This window comes from Lampris incognitus, chromosome 12, assembly GCF_029633865.1.
Source record: "Lampris incognitus isolate fLamInc1 chromosome 12, fLamInc1.hap2, whole genome shotgun sequence".
In the NCBI taxonomy this organism is placed as follows: domain Eukaryota; kingdom Metazoa; phylum Chordata; class Actinopteri; order Lampriformes; family Lampridae; genus Lampris; species Lampris incognitus.
The window spans coordinates 16,292,294-16,313,608 of NC_079222.1; the positions used below are offsets into that span (position 1 = coordinate 16,292,294).

The window sequence follows — 21,315 nt, forward strand, 5'->3', positions numbered from 1 at the left end:
AGCCCAGGTAGACCAGGGTAACCTTTATGTCCCTGAGGAGAAAAACATAAAAACAGGTAAGTAGGAGGAGGATAGAAAGAGATGAATCAAAACAACTGGAGGATGAGCAGAAAATGAAGAGGCTTTGCTCAACACAGAAGTTAATGAGTCAGGTTTAACTCAGGATAACATGTGTGTGTTAACACCAAAAACATCAACAGACAGGTGCTGGTACCATGTGCAAAGAATCACCCCCCACCCCCTTGTCATGGGCTCAGACTTTCCACTGGTCGGGTTCACAAAAAAAAATGGTAAGGGGGGAGCTGGGGCCAGGATCACTCTATGTTGATGATATGAATGTTTTCCTCTTTGAGTGAGATCACACACACACACACACACACACACACACACACACACACACACACACACACACACACACACACACACACACACACACACACACACACACACACACACACACACACCACTTGCTGAATTGACTGCATTGGGGATGGTCTGACATGGATTTTAGAGTTCTTTTGAATCTAGAAACACTAGTCTCAAACAAAAGATAAAGACTAGCAAAGACAACAACAACAAAAATCAAAGGTAGGAGAATATGCCCCTCCAGATCACACTTTAATTTGAGAGGGTTTTTTTTGAGATTTTGAGATACTTTTTATTAACCCCCATGGGGAAATTACTCTCTACATTTACCCCATCCTAGCTGCGTAGCTAGCAGCAGTGGGCAGCCTCTGTGCTGCACCTGGGGACCAACTCAAGCTGGTCTCGCCATGCCTCGGTCAGGGACACAGACAGGAGTATCAACCCTAACATGCATGTCTTTTTGATGGTGGGGGAAACTGGAGCACCCGGAAAAAACCCACCGTAGACATGGGGAGAACACACAAACTCCACACAGAGGACGACCTGGGATGACCCCAAAGGTTGGGCAACCCCGGGGTTTGAACCCAGGACCTTCCTGCTGTGAGACGACAGCGCTAACCACTGCGGCACTGTGCCGCCTCGCACTTAATGAAGAGGAAGAGACAGCGAGAGTGCAAGGGCGAGAGCAAGAGAGAGAGAGACAGACAGAGACAGACAGAGAGAGCTAGTGATTGAGAAAAAAAGAAGAAAGAAAAAAAGAAGAAGAAAAACACAGGGCTAAAGAAAGGAAAGACTCCTGTTGTCCTGTTTTCCCAAACCACAAGCCCGTGGTAGCGGGCCAAGACGCCTAGAGTTCCTGTACTCTGTGGTTGAGCCCTGTCATTTGATTATAGCAGAGGGAAGAAGACACAACATTGAATTATGTTACATAATCACCCCAGCTGGCCCGCATCTTTCTGATAGCATTGTGCGTACCTCGCTCCACATTAAGCAATTTGAGTAAAACAGCGACAATGTCGAAAACACAAATTTGCCTAATACCATATTTTACACACGATATCCTGTGGCATCTCTACACCTCGGAGGCTTGTCCAAACTAACCTCAGGAGAACGTCCTCATGTCAGTATCGCACCTACCTGAGGACACTACCTGAACACTACCACTAGGGGGAGACTCTCAGGGCCGTGCTAAAATGTAGACGCTGTAGATGGTAGATAATACAGAGATAACCAGGTTAATATGTTGCGTAATCCATCCTTCCTTTTAAAAGTTATACCAATAGAAAAACAAGATTATCACTTGCAGTTTTGAATGTGCATGTGTGTGTGTGTGTGTGTGTGTGTGTGTGTGTGTGTGTGTGTGTGTGTGTGTGTGTGTGTGTAGTTGTAGTAGTTACATATGTCTCTGTGTGTAGAAGTATTGTTCACAATTTGTTTTGACTAATCGACTGCTGAGTGATGATGTGGGGAAAATGAGAATGGACGCCCTTGCAGGTACGTGCTGGTTGTACCAGACTCAATAATCTCATTTACAAACTGAATCATCATGGTATGAACCTGCTGCACAATCGCAGCGTTACGTCCCGCTGTCTTTGAGTCTATGTGTGTGTTGTGAGACCGCCCATCTGCTTATAAGCATCTTTTGCGTGCCCCTCGCTTTGTTTTTCCGTTTAGGCTTATTTTCTATTTTCCATAGACTCCATGACCTTACACCCTCATTCGGAAACAGCAAGGACCTCCTGCCATTCTGCCCTTTGTTGTCTAAACCCATATGCACACACTCATACACATACACGCACATGCATTCATACCAGTACACTGTTGGGGCCTCGTGTTCCATGCAGCTGGGCTATGAGGTCTACAATTCATATACCATATAAATTTCCACGCGCGCGCGCACACACACAGACACACACACACACAATAGGGGTCCCGAGTATTAACCGTGGCCTCCCTGCCTCATTCAAACCATGTCAGATCCTTATCTCGCTCATTATGAGCCTGCTAATGAGAGCAACCGTTCCCACTGGCCTGCCTGTGTTTACAATGCCACTTGCTTAACGAGCATGTGTGTTCAATCAGATAAACCCAGCAGAATGCCCTTCATTTACAACAGCTCTCCTCGCAGCTCCCTGTAAGCAGTTTTCTTCCCCCACGCCGTACCCTCGCTAAGCCAAGGAGCGGCCCACAGTGAACTAAGCGCATTGCAGCACGAAACCAAAGAAAAGACACATTGTGTCAAGTCAGCGACACGTTGTTGCTCGGAGGGAGCGGTGACGGGAGTCGGCGCTGGCGTTTCCGGTGAGCCGTGACCGCGGGCAGGATGTGTCGCCCAAACGCGGGGTCGGCGATTTATGCAAATGTTGTTGTGTTACTATGCAAAACTGCCAAACGCAGCTCACTGCAAGTGCCGCTTTTACGATGTCCAAAGTGTGAAAGAGAAAAATTACTGGGATCAGAAAATAATAAGCTACATAATAACATATAATCAATTTATCCCTCGTGGCATGATGCCAAAGGAATTTTCTCCTTTTTGGGGGGGGGGCGGGGGCGGGATTTCCCCCTCTTTTTCTCCCTAAGCGTACTCTTCCGAGCCGTCCCGGTCGCTGCCCCATCCCATCTGCTGCACACTACCACATGCCTCCTCCGACACACGTGGAGTCCCCGGCCGCTTCTTTTCACATGACAGCGAGGAGTTTCGCCAGGGGGACGTAGCGCGTGGAAGGATCACGCTGCCCCCCCCCCCCTCCCGAACAGGCGCCCCGACCAACCAGAGGAGGTGCTAGTGCAGCGACCAGGACACATACCCACATCCGGCTTCCCACCCCGCAGACACGGCCAATTATGTCTGTAGGGACGCCCAACCAAGCCGGAGGTAACACGGGGATTCGAGCAGGCGATCCCCGTGTCGGTAGGCAATGGAATAGACGGCTATGCTTCCTCCTTTAATTTTTTTTTTGGGGGGTTGGGGAAGGGGTGCTCGTTCCTCATTAGTGGGACTCGTCATTTGGTCTGCTTACTATGGCAGGCACTCGCGTGAGCTCAGACCCGACAGCTATTAAAAACAGCACACCCTGCACGATAAATACGGCCGTGTCTGCCGCCGCGTCTGCCTCCAACGGACACCACGGTTTGGACTGATTGCTGAACCCTTATTCCCGCCTCATTAATCTCTGCTTTCATCTGTCTGCCTCACCCTTCCTAAAATTTCAACCACAGCAGGGAGTCGTACAGCTCGGTGTTTTAGCGTGCGATATTGTGAGAGTAGCGTAAACACCAATCAGTCAGGCCTTCTCAGTGAAGTAAGCCAGTACACTTCAGCCGATCCCTCAGAGACTGCTGGTTTGTTGGATGTACAGCAGAATCACATATGGTGATTTTCCTCTTCAGACAGTTGTTGAGAGGAGACAGACATAACAAACAACAGCATGAACCCAACCGGTCAGTTTGGTTATAAGCTGAGCCAGGGAAAAACATCGAATATTTCGGCGCTGTCTCAACACAGCATGTCTGGTATTATACTGTAACGTGCATGGATAAGTAGACACGTTGGTCCTTGATTAACGTGTCGGACCCTTTAGTCGACTGGTTAACGTTGTCGCTTGCGGAGCGGGAGACACGGTTTCGCGTCCCGGACCCCACCCCCGAATTCGCTACAATACTATCAATGGAGAGGAGAAAGATTTGATTATACTTTCTGTGAGGTGTCAAAGAACCGATGGTTGATTGGAATTGTTCAGTAATTAAAATGAGGATGGGCTGTGTGCTTCTGAACAATAGGCAGAACTTTAATAACATGCAGGACATGAAAATTGTAAAAACTGAACAAATGAAATTAGAATTAGAATTATTAAAATGATTTAAAATCAAATTAAGATAAATTAAATTAAAAACTTTAAAAATAAAAAAATAAATTAAAGTTTGGTTTGAACCTAGAGCTTCTGACTGATTAATGCAATATTATGAACCCTCACATAAACAGAGGTCAGCATGACAAATACAGACCTAATATGTGAACATTACAGTCTATCCCTCCACTTAGTGTGTGATGCTCTGGCATGGACAAATCTGATTTGGATGTCTTCACCAGGTGTCTGTGTGCAATCCGGGTCTAACGCACTAGCAACCGATCTTCCATTACGATGACAACGATTGTCTTATAATGCACATTCATTGTGTGCTGAGATGTGGTACAAAACAGCAGTGTTGTTAGCAGGCTGTTGCTGACATGTAATTCAAAACATCTAATGACCCCAAATCGCATCCAGTAGATGTGATGGTTCCAAGCTGTCAGATTGGAAATATCCCAATGCTGCAAAACTGCACTTCCTTGCTGATTTACCAGGATTTCTCTGCATGTGTCCGCTACACTAGTGTAAAACGCATCTTTTCCTTCTGACCTCTTCTGATCAACGGCCATGACCATGAGAGCGAACACACCAGACGACGGAGACTCGGCAAATAAAAGAGGCTTTGGGGATCGCGCAAAAGACACAAATGGGGTGAGACAGCGAAACAGGCGGTGAGAAAATAAAGGGATGAAACAAACAAGCGGAAAAAGGAGACTGAGGAGGACAGGAAGTGGGGAGAATTAAGTTGAGAGGTGCAGCCTGTAATTGAGCATGTAGTTGAGCTTCGGCCATGGACGTGTCTCCTCTCCCTGACCCGGCCTACAGCACCATACTGAAAACCCATTCAGAGTTGACTTGGTAAAACATGTGTTGTACGGAATGGAACATGCTTGGCTTGTCTGCCACTGTAAAATCACACTCTCCTATCATGCTCTCAAACACTGCTGTTCTCTCCATTATAGTTTTCCATGGAAAATCAGCAGCCAAATTCCAGAATTCCCGTTTGGAGTGTCAAGCCAGGTCTGATTTAGTACACTTGAGTGTGTGTGTGTGTGTAAGAGAAGGAGAGAAAGTTGTGTGTGTGTGTGTGTGTGTGTGTGTGTGTGTGTGTGTGTGTGTGTGTGTGTGAGTGAGACAGGGACAGGGAAAAAAAACAGGGGGGGGGGGGGGGGAGGAAAAGCTCCTGTTGTCCCGTTTTCCTAAACCTCAACCCCAGAGCAGCAAGCCAAGAGAGACAGAGCTAAAGACTTGGCACAAGGGAGAACCAGGACATGGTTGTTTGGGTGGCCAACCTGTACAATACAACTGCATTAAAAGTCTGTAGAACTTTTTATTGGGTCCTGCTCTGAACCCGGTCCAAGCCCGAGTGTCTCAGCGGAAAGGCCTGCATCAGGTTAGCACATGCCCCAGGACTTTAGGCCTGAGTTGACTAAAAAAAAAAAGCACATGGCGTGCAGAGCACAACACAGCTCGTGGTCGGACAGTCTGTCCTACCACTATTCAGCAGTGGCCGGGTGCATGCGTCGATCACGCCGCCGGCACTACAAGGCCACCACATGCGAGCCAAAGGAACTGTCAGGCTCATCCATTGACGAACACAGATTTGGGGGCGTTTGTTCTGAATCACCGCCTTGAAGCGAGGGGCGATATGAAACGACTTTCCAAACATGAGGAAGAGAACGAGAAGGGTTAACAAGTGTCTCTGAGAGCTTCTACGGAAAACGAGCTGTCTCCTTGCGGTAAGCGTTTTACAAGTTTCCGTTGGAGTCATCATGTCTGTGGTCCGTTGACCAATACCTGTGGCATGCTCTGATGTCACGGATGTGTGTTGATGGGGTTGCCATGGCAGCAACCTCCCAGGCTCACGGGCTGGATGTCACTCGCAGACTGCTGACTACAGCATGTGCTCTCATGGGCTTGATTAAGACAATACTTGTTCACTACCGCTGTTCTCCACTCGACTTACTGGAAACAGCCAGGTAGTCGAAGGTCACATCCAGAGGCAGAGGGAGGAGCGGGAGCAAGATGTGGAAAGGGAGAGAGTGAGTGGGCAAGAGTGAGCGAGTGAGTGAGAGAGAGAGAGAGAGAGGGCGAGAGAGAGAGAGTGAGAGAGAGAATAGGCATTCACATTATGTTTTCCAAGTTAATCCATAATTAAGTCTGTATCTGACTTCCCTGCCCCCTTATGGTGATCCGGCGCCATTGATACTAATTGCTAATTTAAAGGGGTTATCTCAGACCCTCTGGTGGTTGGTGTTGTCAGCTAAACTCTCGGGCCAGTCAGCGGTCCCATTTACACACGGCCATTTACACCGACAGCTCTAATCCCCACGTCACATTCTAGCACTGGGATAGGCCCACTTATCACTGCCAAGACTCATTTGGTACAAACCCAACAAGGCCGTGAATTTCTTTCCACCAGCTTTACATTTTCCATTGTGTTGCCGAGTGTGTTTTGTGTGTGTGAGAAAGAGTGACAGACTGAGTGAAAGAGGAACAAGACCGAGGGAGCAGGAGAGAGAGGAAGACAGAGGGGAAGACAGAGAGAGAGAGAGAGAGACACACACACACACACACACACCCTTAACAAAAGCCACATGTTTGGCTCAGGGCAGTTATCCAGATAGGGTCTAACACACTGTTACACAGCACCGCGGCTGTGGGAGACAAAGAAACATGCAGAACCACTTTACACCTCTATTCAGCTCCGCTCACCCCACCCTACACCCGCTACGCCCGCATCCCTCCCCGGTCCTCCTGCACGGCCCGCTCCATCTCGTAATCTGTCGGTGGCTTATTTTGATGTGAACGGTTGAGCTGCACCGAGCTGTTTGTGTGGTCTGCCTACAGTACGAGGACTGTGGTCTATTACGTGTCTCCATCTGATCCTGTGGCCACAGCCAAACAGTGGGTTTCACTAACGCCACAGCGGCGCACATGTGCCAAGCGGACGGTGGCTTCGACAACGGCGTTCCTGCGTTGTGTCGAGCTGACGTGTCTGCTGAATGAAGCTGCCGGCCTCGCCACAGGGCACGCCGCCAGATATGTCCGAGTCCTCTTACCCGCACAGGAAACCATGTGGATCATATAGGAATACACACAACACACATGTACACAAGCACACACAAATACACACAGACGCAATGATGCACACAGCCAAAGACACACGCGCATACACAGACACACACACACACACACACACACACACACATGCACACATGCAAAGACACAGATGCACACACACACACACACACACACACAAACACATGCACACATGCAAAGACACAGATACAGACACACACACACACACACAAACACATGCACACATGCAAAGACATACACATGCACGGACACATGCAAAGACACAGATACAGACACACACACACACACACACACAAACACATGCACACATGCAAAGACACACACACACGGACACATGCAAAGACAAAGATGCAGACACACACACACACACAAACACATGCACACATGCAAAGACATACACACACACGGACACATGCGAAGACACAGATGCAGACACACACACACACACGCACACAAACACATGCACACATGCAAAGACACACACACACACACACACACATGCAAAGACAAGATACAGACACACACACACAAACGCATGCACACACACACACACACACACACACACACACACACACAAACAAACGCATGCACACATGAAAAGACACACACACATGCACACATGCAAAGACGCACACACACATTCACACATGCAAAGACACACACACACACACGCACACACACAAACGCATGCACACATGCAAAGACACAGACACAGACACAGACACACAAATACAATCCCAGGCACACAAATACATTCACGCATGCAGACTTGTCCACATGCAGACAAACATTCACAGCTTTATTTAAACGTTATTTATGTTCCACCTTTGTCTGACTGAACGATGTTCCGAGTCGCTGCTCTGCAGCCATGAATTACCTCGGATCCTCACTAATCCATGGGACACTGTCAAATGGGAAGTATATAACTTCCTTGTGCTCCTTCCCTCCCAGTCACATCCTCTTTTCTTCAACAGCATAATCCTCTTCCTCTCAAACGCCTCCTCAGTCTCTCTGATGAGCACTGTGCTTGTTTGGCTCGGACCGTTCGACTGGCCCGGACCAAGCAACCATTACAGCAGGACAGGAGCTCCTCAAGGCTCGTATTTAAGGACCTGACATTTCATTACACCAGGAACACACTGCAGGGACAAAACGGGGAAGTTATGGGGGTATTGCCTTACCTTTCGACCTGTTTGGCCGAGCAATCCGACCGGCCCAATAATCCCTGAGTCTCCCTGATAAAAAAGAAAGCGGCGATATGAAGGACTGGTAGTGAATTAACAAGTTCTAGGACAAATATGAAATAGTATAATAATCGAGAATCAAATGCTCTGTGTCACGTAAAAAGTGGGATACCTTTTCTCCTTTGGGGGCCGGTCCAGGTGAGATGCCAGGGTCTCCTTTCCTCCCCTGACAAGAACACAAACATAAAGGCAGATTTAACAATGCTGGAAATGAATTGAAATCATTCAGTGTATTAAATAATACATTTATTGTGATGGTGGCTTCTTTGTTGGGGGGGGGGGATTTTCCCCCTTTTTTTCCCCAATACCTCACTCTTCTGAGCCATCCCAATCTCTGCTCCACCCCCTCTGCCGACCCGGGGAGGGCTGCAGACTACCACATGCCTCCTCTGGTACATGTGGAGTCGCCAGCTGCTTCTTTTCACCTGACAGTGAGGAGTTTCACCAGGAGGACATAGCACGTAGGAGGATCACGCTATTCCCCCCAGTTCCCCCTCCCCCCCGAACAGGCACTCAGACTGACTAGAGGAGGCACTAGCGCAGCGACTAGGACACATACCCACATCTAGCAGACATGGCCAATTGTGTCTGTAGGGACGCCCAACCAAGCCGGAGGTAACGCGGGGATTCGAACCAGCGATCCCCTTGTTGGTAAGCAACGGAATAGACCGCTACAGTACCCGGATGCCTGTAATGGTGGCTTTTATCTCACGTTAGACTGCTTAAATATCTAATTTCACAGGTCAACATCTTACAAGCACACTACAAGAAAGGTTGTCAAAAGTGCAAACAACCGAAACTGTAAAAAAAAAAAGGGGGGGGGAGAACTGACTGAGTGACAGACTTTCAGAGTAAAGTGGCTTTACTGGGAGCCGCAGGACTAATCCTGCAGATGTTCCTCCCTGTTGCGGCGTTGTATGTGAATTTCGGTGAGGCTCCAGCCATATACAGCAGGCCTCATTGTCAAGAGGGAACAATAACGGGGCTCCTGCACATCAAAGCCGCGGGTCGGGAAAATTAAACCAAGCACGGCGACTCCCCCCCCTCCCCCCGGGACCCCCGCCATTTACAAGTTTTCTTCATCTATACACGATGAAAGAGCAAAGAGCGAGGTGCACCCCTGGACTTCAAACGCGCTGGAAGCGTTCTCGCAACACACCTGCAACCGCGGAGGCAGCCACGCAACACAACACCCCCGAAAACATGGCGTGTTCATCCACCAAGACAGGTTTCAGATGTTTGGCCTCATGGCCACTCCGCTTTCTTCTCATTAACACTATTCCATTACCGCCCATTCATGCCTCGGGAATGTGTGTTTTGTTTGTTTGCCTCAATATTCTGTACAAGATAACTGACATCATGCTAAATAGGAGGCCCCGTTAAGTTCCCTTTACAAGGATGAAATCTGTGGACGGTGCCAAGAAGCGATGTTAACATGTGAGGCCGAGCTCATTATTGAAGAGGCCTTGGCCGAGGGCCTGCAGGTCTCTTTGTTCAACACCTCTGTCTTTCATAGCGTAATTGCCAAAATGGCTGACCAATTAAGGTTTCTTTCGATCCCCTGAATGTGGTTCGGTTAAAAAAAATATACCCATCTTTAAAAGAGTTATAGGTTGTATTAACATCCTCATAACGCTGACCGCTGGTGGTGAAAACGGATTACATGCTTTTCACCAAATAAGCGTTCAAATAAATCAGACACGTGTGGAAGACCGGTTGAGCCCCTCCAAGATTACCGATGGGCCATAATAGAAGTCAGAAAAGAAAGGGGAAAGGCCAAATGTGAACAGATGAGAGCAATATAAAAAAAGGAACAATACAAATAATTTCAGAAGGACAAGCAGAAATAATTTCAGAAGGACAAAGAAAAAACACAAGCGTGTTTGTTCTTCAACAAAGTGTGGAGGGCAAGGCTACTGCCGTGAGCACCGTATTAGCCTGAGCAGTGTGCCTGGACTACCTACGTCATCAAGACGGTGCCGCGGACGGTCGCCTCGGTTCTGCGCTCTCTTCACCTCTTATTTCACCTGTGTATAGTCAATACTTGTGTATATATCTGAAGATTGTTGTGTTGTAGTGTTGTTATTCTATGTTAAATACACTGTGAGAGCCACGAAACCAGAGTCACATTCTATGTATGTGCAAACCTACATGGCCAATAAACACAATTCTGATTCTGATTCTGATTCTGAAATCAGCTGAACAATCATCTTAAATATGAAGACTTTTCACTAAAACGTTTTTCTGTTTTATTGGATTTTTCCCCCTTTTTCTCCCCAATTGTATTTGGCCAATTACCCCACTCTCCCGAGCGGTCCAGCTCGCTGCTCCACCCCCTCTGCCGAGCTGAGGAGGGCTGCAGACTACCACACGCCTCCTCCGATCCATGTGGAGCTGCCGGCTGCTTCTTTTCACCTGACAGTGAGGAGTTTCACCAGGGGGACGTAGCACGTGGGAGGATCACACTATTCCCCCAAAGTTCCCCCCTCCTCCCCTGAACAGGCACCCTGGCCGACCAGAGGAGGCAATAGTGCAGTGACCAGGACACATACCCACATCCGGCTTCCCACTTGCAGAAACGGCCAATTGTGTCTGTAGGGACGCCCGACCAAGCCGGAGGTAACACGGGGATTCGAACCGGCGATCCCCATGTTGGTAGGCAATGGAGCAGACCGCAATGCCACCCGGACACCCCATAAATATGATTCTGATTCTGAAATCAGCTGAACTTCCATCCATCAATTTTCCAAGCTGCTTATCCTAATTAGGGTCACGGTATGCTGGAGCCTATCCCAGGATTCACTGGGCGGAAGGTGGGGAAGCACCCCGAACAGGTCACCAGTCCATCGCAGGGCAGACACATTCACACCTAGGGACAATTTATTATGTCCGATTCAGCTGGTTCAGAGGTTCAGCTGAACGATTGTCTTAAATATGAGGCCATTTCATGAAGACTTTTACCATAGGCTGCACTTCTGTTCAGGAGCTTTGTATAGAGCTCTGTTCAGACTACAAGAACATGCTGGTGTACGCTGCAACAGGTCAGCGGTGTTTGCTGAGGGGTGCAGTCAGTGCAGACGCCAAGATTAGGGGCACCAATGATTTGTATTGGCCGAGGTCATTCTTCGTCCACATGTTAAAACAAGACAGTTTTATTTCAGCTTTTCGCATTCCAGTGACAATTTCTTTCTTTGGAGGTTTGATGAATGACTTTGAACACCCTGGTGTTTTGTTAGCACCTCCCCACCCCCACCCCCCCTCCTGGGTTAAAGCGGAAGCTGTGACATGCGTCCTGGAGTTTTACACGAGTGTGTGCTCGGGTGTGCATGCCTACAACTGCACATTCACATCCGCACACAGACACTATGAAGAAGTCCCATTGCAAGTGTACGTTTTGCCTACATAGGGGGCTAAAATGAAACTTCTGCCAGAGTATCTCCTGCTGAAATTAAGACACACTGCAGGATCGGGACATTGACCTCAGGAGCAAACATGCCGGGATGATGCAGGCCATCAACGTCGGGTGCTGTGACCCAGGCCGTCTAAGTCCACCAGTTGTGAATGGACTATCACGAACCTGGATGCCCCCTGACTCTCCATCAATAAAACTCTACTACTGATCTTTATAGAGTCCAGCTAATAGGAAGTTAAAATAGAAGCAAATAAAATAAAAAAGTCACAGAAAATGTAAAGTATTATCAAAATAATGTCATTCAAGCTAGCAGCAAGACAACGCTATAAACTGCTCATAAAAGTAGCGGCACAGGCAAGGTACATGAACAATTAATTGGTGTTTAATGTGGAAAAATAATGTAGTGGCTCTCATGTGTGACCATAAATTTGACTGCGAGGGAGCGTATGTGGAACGTACCTTGAGCCCGACTGGACCAGGTCGGCCAGGGTTGCCATGCGGACCAGGGGCACCCTGTGGAAAAGTCAGAAAGAGGGAAAAACTTAATCAAATAATGATCAGGATCCTAATCAATCTTCATATTGGCATGGATCTGGGACAGACTGCGGCTGAGTACTGCGAGTCAGACCGGGGGGTGGGGGCCAAGGTTGTCTGGAGTACCTCAGTCTAACCCAATTTTCCTATACATCAGCTGTGAGTGTGAGCTGGCTCGATATTTGGGGTTGCTGTTGGGGGTAGAGGCTTGTGGAAAATGGGGCTCTGTGCAAGAGCTGGAGTGGAGGGGCACTACCATATGGATGTGGTTTTCCGGCCGTCTATTGCCCACCCCCCCCATACACCACCACCAAAACACACACACACACACACACACTACAACAGACCACACACATACCCCCCCCACACACACACACAGGTTCACATTTTTGCTGAGCATCTTAAAGTGTAATGCAGGGGATCTCATATCAAAACATTATAAATCCCTCTGGCGTTCGTATGATGTGTCTTTCTTTTCACATAGGCTGTTGCTGAGGAAATTAACACAACTGTGTCTGAAAGCAAACAAACCTTGGGCTACAGTAGCAGCGTACTGGTAATGTGAACCACCTCGCCCCAACCACCAGCCCCCCCCATGGGAATGGTTAGCAGAAAACCTTGGAGAGTGAGGGAAGTTTTACTGAGGAGCTGAGTGAATCCACCCTGACAGTCCTGCAGTATAAATCACAAGCCCCAACTCATCTACACACAGCAGCACAGAGGTGATAATGAGGCACTGGGCCCTTCTTTTACTGCACTATGTATGGCAGCTCTCCTCCCTCTCTTTCTCACTCTCTAGCTATCCGTAACTGCCACTCGCTTTCTCTCTGTGCCTATCTGTCTGTCTCTCTCGCTCTCTCTGTCCGTCTCTCTCTCTGTCTCCGTCTCTCTCTTTCTCTCACTCTCTGTCCGTCTCTCTCTCTGTCTCCGTCTCTCTCTTTCTCTCACTCTCTGTCTGTCTCTCTCTCTCGCTCTCTGTCAGTCTCTCTCTCGCTATCTCTCGGTCCCTCTCCATGTGGTAGAAAAAAGGGACAGAGACTTCTGCCTGAAGTGTTCCCTTAACCTCACCTTCCTCCAAATGAACTTTTTCCTACTGGTTCCTGACCCCAAGCATGCCCTCCACGTGGCAGGACACCCCAAGGCCCCTCACTTACCCCCTTGCAAGGTCAAAGGACAAGAAAGTAAAAAAAAAGAAGAAGTCCCAACTGCTTTTGGAGTCAGGTCAGCTACTTTCATTGAGATGAGGCAAAGCATTTAAGCAAATCAACTCGTTAGCAAATTAGGCCACATCAAAGAAGGTTGACTCATTTCATCTGGATACAACGTTTATTGACAAACACATTTCATCACAAGAAATAAAAAAAAAAAGAAAAAAGAAAAGAAAAGAAGTCCCAACTGCTTCTGGAGTCAGGTCGGCTACTTTCAGTGGGATGAGGCAAAGCATTTAAGCAAATCAACTCGATAGCGAATTGGGCCACATCAAAGAAGGTTGAATCAGTTCATCTGGATACCACGTTTATTGACGGATACATTTCATGGTTATGGTGATGAAATGTATCTGTCAATAAACGCTGTATCCAGATGAACTGATTCAACCTTCTTTTGATTATTGACCATGCATCAGGGAATTAGACCACAGCATTAAAAAACACAGTAGTCTAAAACGGAGTCAAGTAGCTCTGTTTATCCTTCTGACAAGAAGTCATTTGGGGTTTGGGTTGGGTTACACACACACATTAAAAGGAGCACGCTGAACAAAGTTGAAAAACACAGACATACCACCCTGCAGCAGACATGACAACATATATGTAGACATTATGCTGTGCACCAGCCCTTTGATGACCGTCACGTCTGATTCATTTGCTGAGATTGCGGCAGAAGGTGCTTTTCACAGAAAACCAGGAGATATCTAAGGGTGTCTAGAGAGGGGGTTTGTTGTTCCTAATGTGTTTCACAGAATTTGTTTCAGAGAATGCATGCTTTATACCAAAACATTAGACACATTGGGATCCTTTCCTGAAGCTCTAAATAGCATACCCCCACAAATCATAAAACGGATTTGTGAAACTCGAAGCACTTTTGAACGCTTTGCATATATGATATTTTCATTTTGAGGATTCTCAAACTTTTTACTACCTCACCTATTTTATCCGGCTCACTATTCTTGTTCTTCTTGTTCTTGTTTTTCTTGTTCTTGTCGTCGTCGTCGTCACCGCCGCTGCCGTCGTTGTTGTTGTTGTTCTTCTTCTTCTTCATCTTCTTCGTTCGGCTTGTTCCCTGTTTTTCAGGGGTCGCCACAGTGGATTTTATAGTTTCCATCGGTTCCATGTTAGGGCACAGCACCAGCGGCGGCTGTTGTCAACCCGGGACATGACTGATCTGGTATGATCTTGTCAATCCACATCGTGATTTGGCAAATTTTATATTAGATGCCCTTCCTGACACAACCACTAACCCTATGGACCTCCTATTTTATATATTCTATATATTTTATATTCTATAGTTTATATATTTTTATATTTCATATATTGTATAAAATATATAAAATATATGAAATAAAAAATATATAAAATATATAAAATAGGGGGTTCAAAGGGTTAGTGGTTGTGTCATGAAGGACATTCTTTCTGACACAACCACTATATTGTATATATTTTTTCTATTTTATATATTTCATATATTTTATACATCTTGTATGTTTTTTACATTTTTATATTCTATACATTTTATATATTTTCATGTAGTTATATTTCTATTTCTATTATATTTTATTTACTTTATCTATTTTAGATATTTTATCCCACTCGCTCTAACCCTGCCTAAATCCATCATCCAACTGCCATTTCCTGTTTAGCTCTTATTTGACAGTGAAGAAGGGAAGCTGCTTTGCCTTGGCTAATCTTCAACAAACTAGGTATTTTTTAAATTACATGCTTTAAAATCAAACCTGTGGTTTACCGCAGTTTGGGCAGTATACTGTGAAGCACTGTTGGCACCAAGATTATGTACTGTGTTCCTGTTAGCAATGGCATGTCATGCTGTCTGTCATGTCTCCCTGCCTCACAAAACAGGTGTCTAATTAGGGAAAGCCAGGGTGGGGCATGCACATGCAGCAGGCTGGATATTAAACCAGAAACCAGCAAACCTCTTCGAGCAATGCAGGGCGTTACTGTGGTTATTGTGGTAATAATGCTGCTACCTCTATGCAATAAGCACTGATTCTAAATTGAAACTAAATGGTCAAAATGTAAACATAAAACAGCTTCTAATGTTTCATGGTATGGCAACATGCATATTTTCCATTGTGGGGTATATAGATACCCATTTTTGAACCATCTTAAAATTGCACATCTGCACATATGTGCAACCTAAACACGGGGAAACTATACACTTGGTTTTAAATGTGGCTTGTGCATGCATGGCATCCTTCACCGGCTGAGATTCCCACACTGAATATTTCAGAGCAGTTTATTTAATGGGCTGTGCTGTAAACATAGTCTGACTTTAAACACCACCTCATAAAGGCAGTTTGAATCTATACAACCGACATATAAAGAGTGAAAAAAAACACACATTGTTTGATGCTGTGCCAAATGACAGCCAAAGGGGCAATCCTGATTAACAAACATAAAATGAAATGAGCATGTGAAAATCCCAGACTTTTTCTTAATTAGAGATTACACTGATCCAAGACAGAGAGGAAAATTAGCCCCAGCGACTCAGGAAAAGACTTCACTGTTCATCGTGATGTCTGCCTCGGCATGCTTTACCACCCCCTAACAAACTAGCAGACTGGTGCGGCCAGACAGACCTACCTAAAGTCAGACACTGGGTCAAATTTGCATTCTAGTACTACATAAAGTAGTGCCTTCTTCTTCTTTTAGCTTGTTCCCTGTTTCTCAGAGGTCGCCACAGCGGACTTTATAGTTTCCATCGGTACCCTGTGAGGGTATATTCTAGTACTACATAAAGTAAAGGGAAGATTATATATATATATACCTGTGCTATCTAGTAATGGAGATGGTGACAATGCAGGGAGGTTGGACTGGTCAACTCTTACAATAGAGGACATCTTAGCCTATCATGCCCATACAGATGAAACCTTGCGTAATATAAATTTACTTAAAGATGCAGTTATATGCAGAGACATTAATTGTAAGGATATGAGGCATAGGAGAGATCTCTGCTGCATGAATTAATAAATTAATGAATGAATGCCTTTATTTGTCATTGCACAGCTGTACAACAAAATTAAGTGCAACTCCCCAGCGGTACCAAACAATAAAAAAAAAAATGTATATAACTTTTTTAAAAGAAACACTCGACAGTAGGGAAAGTGCTCAACAAATAAGGAGCAAAATAATAGTCAAGTAAATTCTTTATGAGACAGTACAAGCCTGTTTCACGCCATAAGCAATCATCAACTGTCTATATATACGTGTATATCAGTGTTGTAGTACTCGAGTCCAGGACTCGGACTCGAGTCCGACTCGAGTCCTGATTTTCATGACTCGTGACTCGACTTGGACTTGAGCACTGATGACTCGGACTTGGACTCGGACTCGCGAATTTACTGCATTCGGACTCGGAAGTTGGAGACCCGGACTCGTGACTTTTTAATTGATAAAGACTGTTTTTGTTAGATTTTTTTTAAATAATAGGCCCTATTAAAATATATTGATAGCTATATTAATACTGTAACATTATTCAATTTCGTGTAAGGGCAGGCACGTGTGTTCCACCTACATGCGGATTCACGTGGCGTGCATACCGTCATGTTCAGTAGCGCGAAGATGCCTAAAGAGACGCCCCGAATTGTGCGCTTTGCTTGCACAGATTTTACAACAAATTCCAGCAAGATCACTGCTAGATGTTCGATATGTAAACGAACTATTGAGGAGAAGACCGGGACAACCTCAAACTTCAACAGACATCTGTCAAGGATGCACCCAGAAAAGTAAGTGATATGCAGTCAGCTGATGATATGGTTGGTGATCAGTTAACGTTAGCTAGCTAGCCATCTAGCTACGGTAACAATAGCCTCTGAAGTAACTCAACCACTGGTCCAAGATGTTGGGTCAGGTCGTGTGGCGGGTATATCATATCACTAGAACCGTTGGGTTGGGTCGTGTGGCGGGTATATCATGTCACTAGAACCGTTGGGTTCGGTGGTATGGCGGGTATATCATATCACTAGAACCAAGTGAAATTGTATAGGTAAGTTAAGTAACGTTACTGTTAGAATGCTAATGCAGCATTGCACAGAAAAGTCACAGTACGGTTCGCTTTCGGTACGAGCGTGCCATCGATCTCACTAATGATGAGTTGGTAAGTAACACGCAGCGTCTTCGTGTTATAGGGAGATTAAAACTGATTTTTCTTATTTATCATTTAGCTAATTACCAAGTAGCATACACTTAACGGAAAAAACACACCACTCTGAACTACCGTGTTAGCATTAATCTTAACTAGCAATGACAAATCCGCACATTGCAGATCTCCGCCATGAATATTCTCCAAGTGCGGAGAAGGAAGAAGTCTAGCCTATATGCATCCACAAATAATGTTGATAAAATGTGCACAACTTTACATGCAAATAAAAATAATTGTAGGCTATCACTCGCTAAATGGACTAATTGAAGAAAGCTAATGTGGATGCCGCCACTGGTTTTCTTGAGAGCTGGAGACGGTACAAGATTTGACGGATGTGGCATCCCCCCCCCCCGATGTACCGAAAACTACCGAACCGTATCGTGATTGGTGACACCGCATAGGCTACTGTAAATATGGGGATATTTTTCTTTGCATATATGCAGCATTGGGTGTGCCAAATTCTAAAAATAGACACGCGCGACGTAGCTTTTGAACAGTACTATGAACTGGCTCTGTCTTCTAACAAAATCACACCCTCCCTGACCCATACAGAATAAACATACAGACTCACGGAGGATAGAGAGTTAAAGCTCAGCTAGGTAGCATGTAACATACTTAAATCAATAATTAAATGACTGGGTTTTGCTAATTAATCCCTGTCCTGTTAGTCTCATAAATTATGTATCTTTTCTCATACTTTTCATTTATCCAGCTAGTTTACATTAGTTAATCTACTAATATGGTAATGTTAGTTATATAGATAACTAAATATGTAACTTAACTGGTTATGGTTCAAACCACTATGTGTATAATGTGTAACATTTGTATTGTTATTGCATATTGTTATAGCTATAACGTTACACATTTTTTGCTGTGAGAAAGATTACTTGAAACAGTTTGGCATCAGCAAGCTAAAGTGTGTATCCTATCTTCCCCTAGGTTCCAAGAATACCGTGCCTCCACTGCTTCAGATGTGATGCCAGCTGCTCCAGGTCAGAAGACTATCACATCATTTTTAAATGATGGACAGCAAAGGATGTACGACCTCAAACATCCACGTCAGAAGGCAATAAGTGATGCCCTTGTAAAAGATCTAATCATTAAGTGCTGCTTGCCACTCTCCATTGTTGACAACGAGGACTTCAAGCACTTCCTGCATGTCCTGGACCCTCAGTACCGGCCCATAGCAAGATCCACAATTTCCTCTGTGACCATTCCAGGAATGTTGGAAGTCAAGAAAGAACAGATAAAGAACCAGCTGGCAGAAGCATCGAGTGTTGCTGTTACCACAGACATTTGGAGTGATCGAAAGATGCAGTCATTCCTTGGAGTGACAGCACACACAGTGGCAATGGATAAAAAAAACAGGAACTCAGCCTTCAGTCATATCTTCTTTCCTGCAAAACAGTGCATGGGAAACACTCAGGAGAGAAGATTGCAATGATGTTTGAATGCTGTGCTGAAGAATACCTGATTAAGGACAAGATCAACTTTGTCATAACTGACAATGCATCCAACATGAGAAAAGCTTTCCAGGCCAGCTTTCCCCTAGAGGATCCTTGTGATGCTGAAGCTCATGATCCCAGCACATTTGAGGACGATGATGAAATATGGCAAGACCTGATGCCAGAAGATCAACAGACAGTCAATGACACTTTGGCTGAGAACTGTAAGATGCAGAGACTATCATGCTTCACACATTCACTGCAGTTGGTCATAAAAGATGGTCTGAAAGACACCAGTGGGCTGTCAAGCACCCTAGCAAAGCTATCCCGTGCAGCCAACCTCCTCCACAGTGGCACCTCGTTTAAAGACTGCTTTGAAGCGTGTTCTGGTGATGCAACAATTCCAACAGCGAATGCCACACGATGGAATTCCACTCTGAAGCAGGTGAAGGCTTATGTGCATTTAGACATGCAAAAGCTGTCCAGTGTGTTGGAATCAGTGGGGCACAAAAGCCTTATCTTATCCCCGCGAGAGTATGCTCAGCTTAAAGAACTGATCGAAGTTCTTGATCCGTTCTTAGAGGCAACCAACCTAACTCAGGGTGAGACTACTGTCACCGTCAGTGTGATTGTGCCCTGTGTCCTCACTCTGCGCTGTTACCTACAGGAAATAAGAGGAAAAGCCAGATACTGTGGGCCTCTGGTGAGAGCTCTGGAGAGCTCCTTGAAAACAAGGTTTGCAGAGGTTTTCAGTGCAGTCAAGATACCAGGATGTGAGCCGGCTGAAGGAAGAGGCCCCACCAAATTTCCTTTCACCAATGCCTACTTCATAGCATCTGTGTTGGACCCAGCATTTGGCTTCCAGCGGCTAGAACATGATGTGCAGCTGGACAGTGACGTCAAAGATGTGCTGAAGACTGAGATCAAAGGTGAGAAATGTTTTGATTAACGTTAGTTAAGTGATTAACTATTTGATTGTTGTGATGTTTATATCATTGAAGGTGTTACAATAAAGCACATAGGCGTGTCATTTGTCATGTAGGCCTAGTCAATAACATATTTGTAATGAGTCCCCCATGCCCCCTCTCATTTCAGAGTATATAAAGGCAGAGGGTGACAAGCAAGCGGTATCAACAGCAGATGCAGCGGAAGCAACAGGACCAGGGGAAGGTGAACTTTCAGAGTCTCCTCCTGAGAAGCAGTTGAGAATGTTCTCCCACTATAGGAGGACTCCCTCCTCCACCGAGAAGAAGCCGTCTGGCCAGGCTCAGTTGACTGCATACCTCAACTTGATCGCTGAGCAGGACTCTGACTCAGTCCCGTGCCTCAGGTTTTGGCAGCAAAACAAATCCAAATTCCCTACCCTCTATCAGATTGCCACACAGGTATTCTCTATCCCTACCTCCAGTGCACCCATTGAAAGGGTATTTAGTCATGGAGGCATTTTGATGAGGCCTCACCGTGCAAGGTTGAGTAGTTCCATGCTGTCAGATCTTATGTTTTTGAAATGAGACGTGTATGCTTAAAACTAGTGCCACCAGCCTTTTGTTCCTAACTATTCCTGAGAGACAATGTCTTTTGACTAGTTTTTATGAATGTATTGTATGCTGTGGAACTTACTTCTGTATACTGTTTCCACCATTTGCTAATAGCATGCTATTCACAGCTATCAAATGTGTTTTGAAGCACATCCAGTGTTCAGAATGTCAAAGAAATTCAGACTGTTCTAAAAATGTGTGTGTGCGCGCATGCTTGCGCGTGCATGTGTGCGAGTGTGTGGGTGTGCATTTGTTTGGCTATCGTGTCACAAAGTAAATAAACTCCCTTTGAAATGGTGACAGCTGTGTCATTTTTGTTTAATGTAGACCTTTTTTATTTGTATGTCAGATCTTTGACTGTGCCCGAGTGGATCACTGGAGCCATCTTTGAACTCGACTCAGACTCAACCTTGATGACTCGGACTCGGACTAGGGTAATAGGGACTTGAC

The 21,315-nt window shown here is 45.7% G+C and overlaps 1 protein-coding gene across 1 annotated transcript; it reads left to right on the forward strand.

Moving 5' to 3' along the window:
- Nucleotides 1–19,471: 19,471 nt before the first annotated feature.
- On the forward strand, nucleotides 19,472–20,883 carry LOC130121734 (uncharacterized). The gene is made up of 2 exons (XM_056290607.1): nucleotides 19,472–20,256; nucleotides 20,423–20,883. The coding sequence occupies exons 1-2, from the start codon at nucleotides 19,506–19,508 to the stop codon at nucleotides 20,836–20,838; spliced, it is 1,167 nt and encodes a 388-aa protein (XP_056146582.1). The 5' UTR covers nucleotides 19,472–19,505; the 3' UTR covers nucleotides 20,839–20,883.
- Nucleotides 20,884–21,315: the final 432 nt, after the last annotated feature.

Coding starts and splice junctions, on each gene's coding strand:
- LOC130121734 (XM_056290607.1), top strand. CDS start 19,506: ATGCCAGAAGATCAACAGACAGTCAATGACACTTTGGCTGAGAACTGT. Junction 20,257..20,422: donor GCTGAAGACTGAGATCAAAG/GTGAGAAATGTT, acceptor CTCTCATTTCAG/AGTATATAAAGGCAGAGGGT.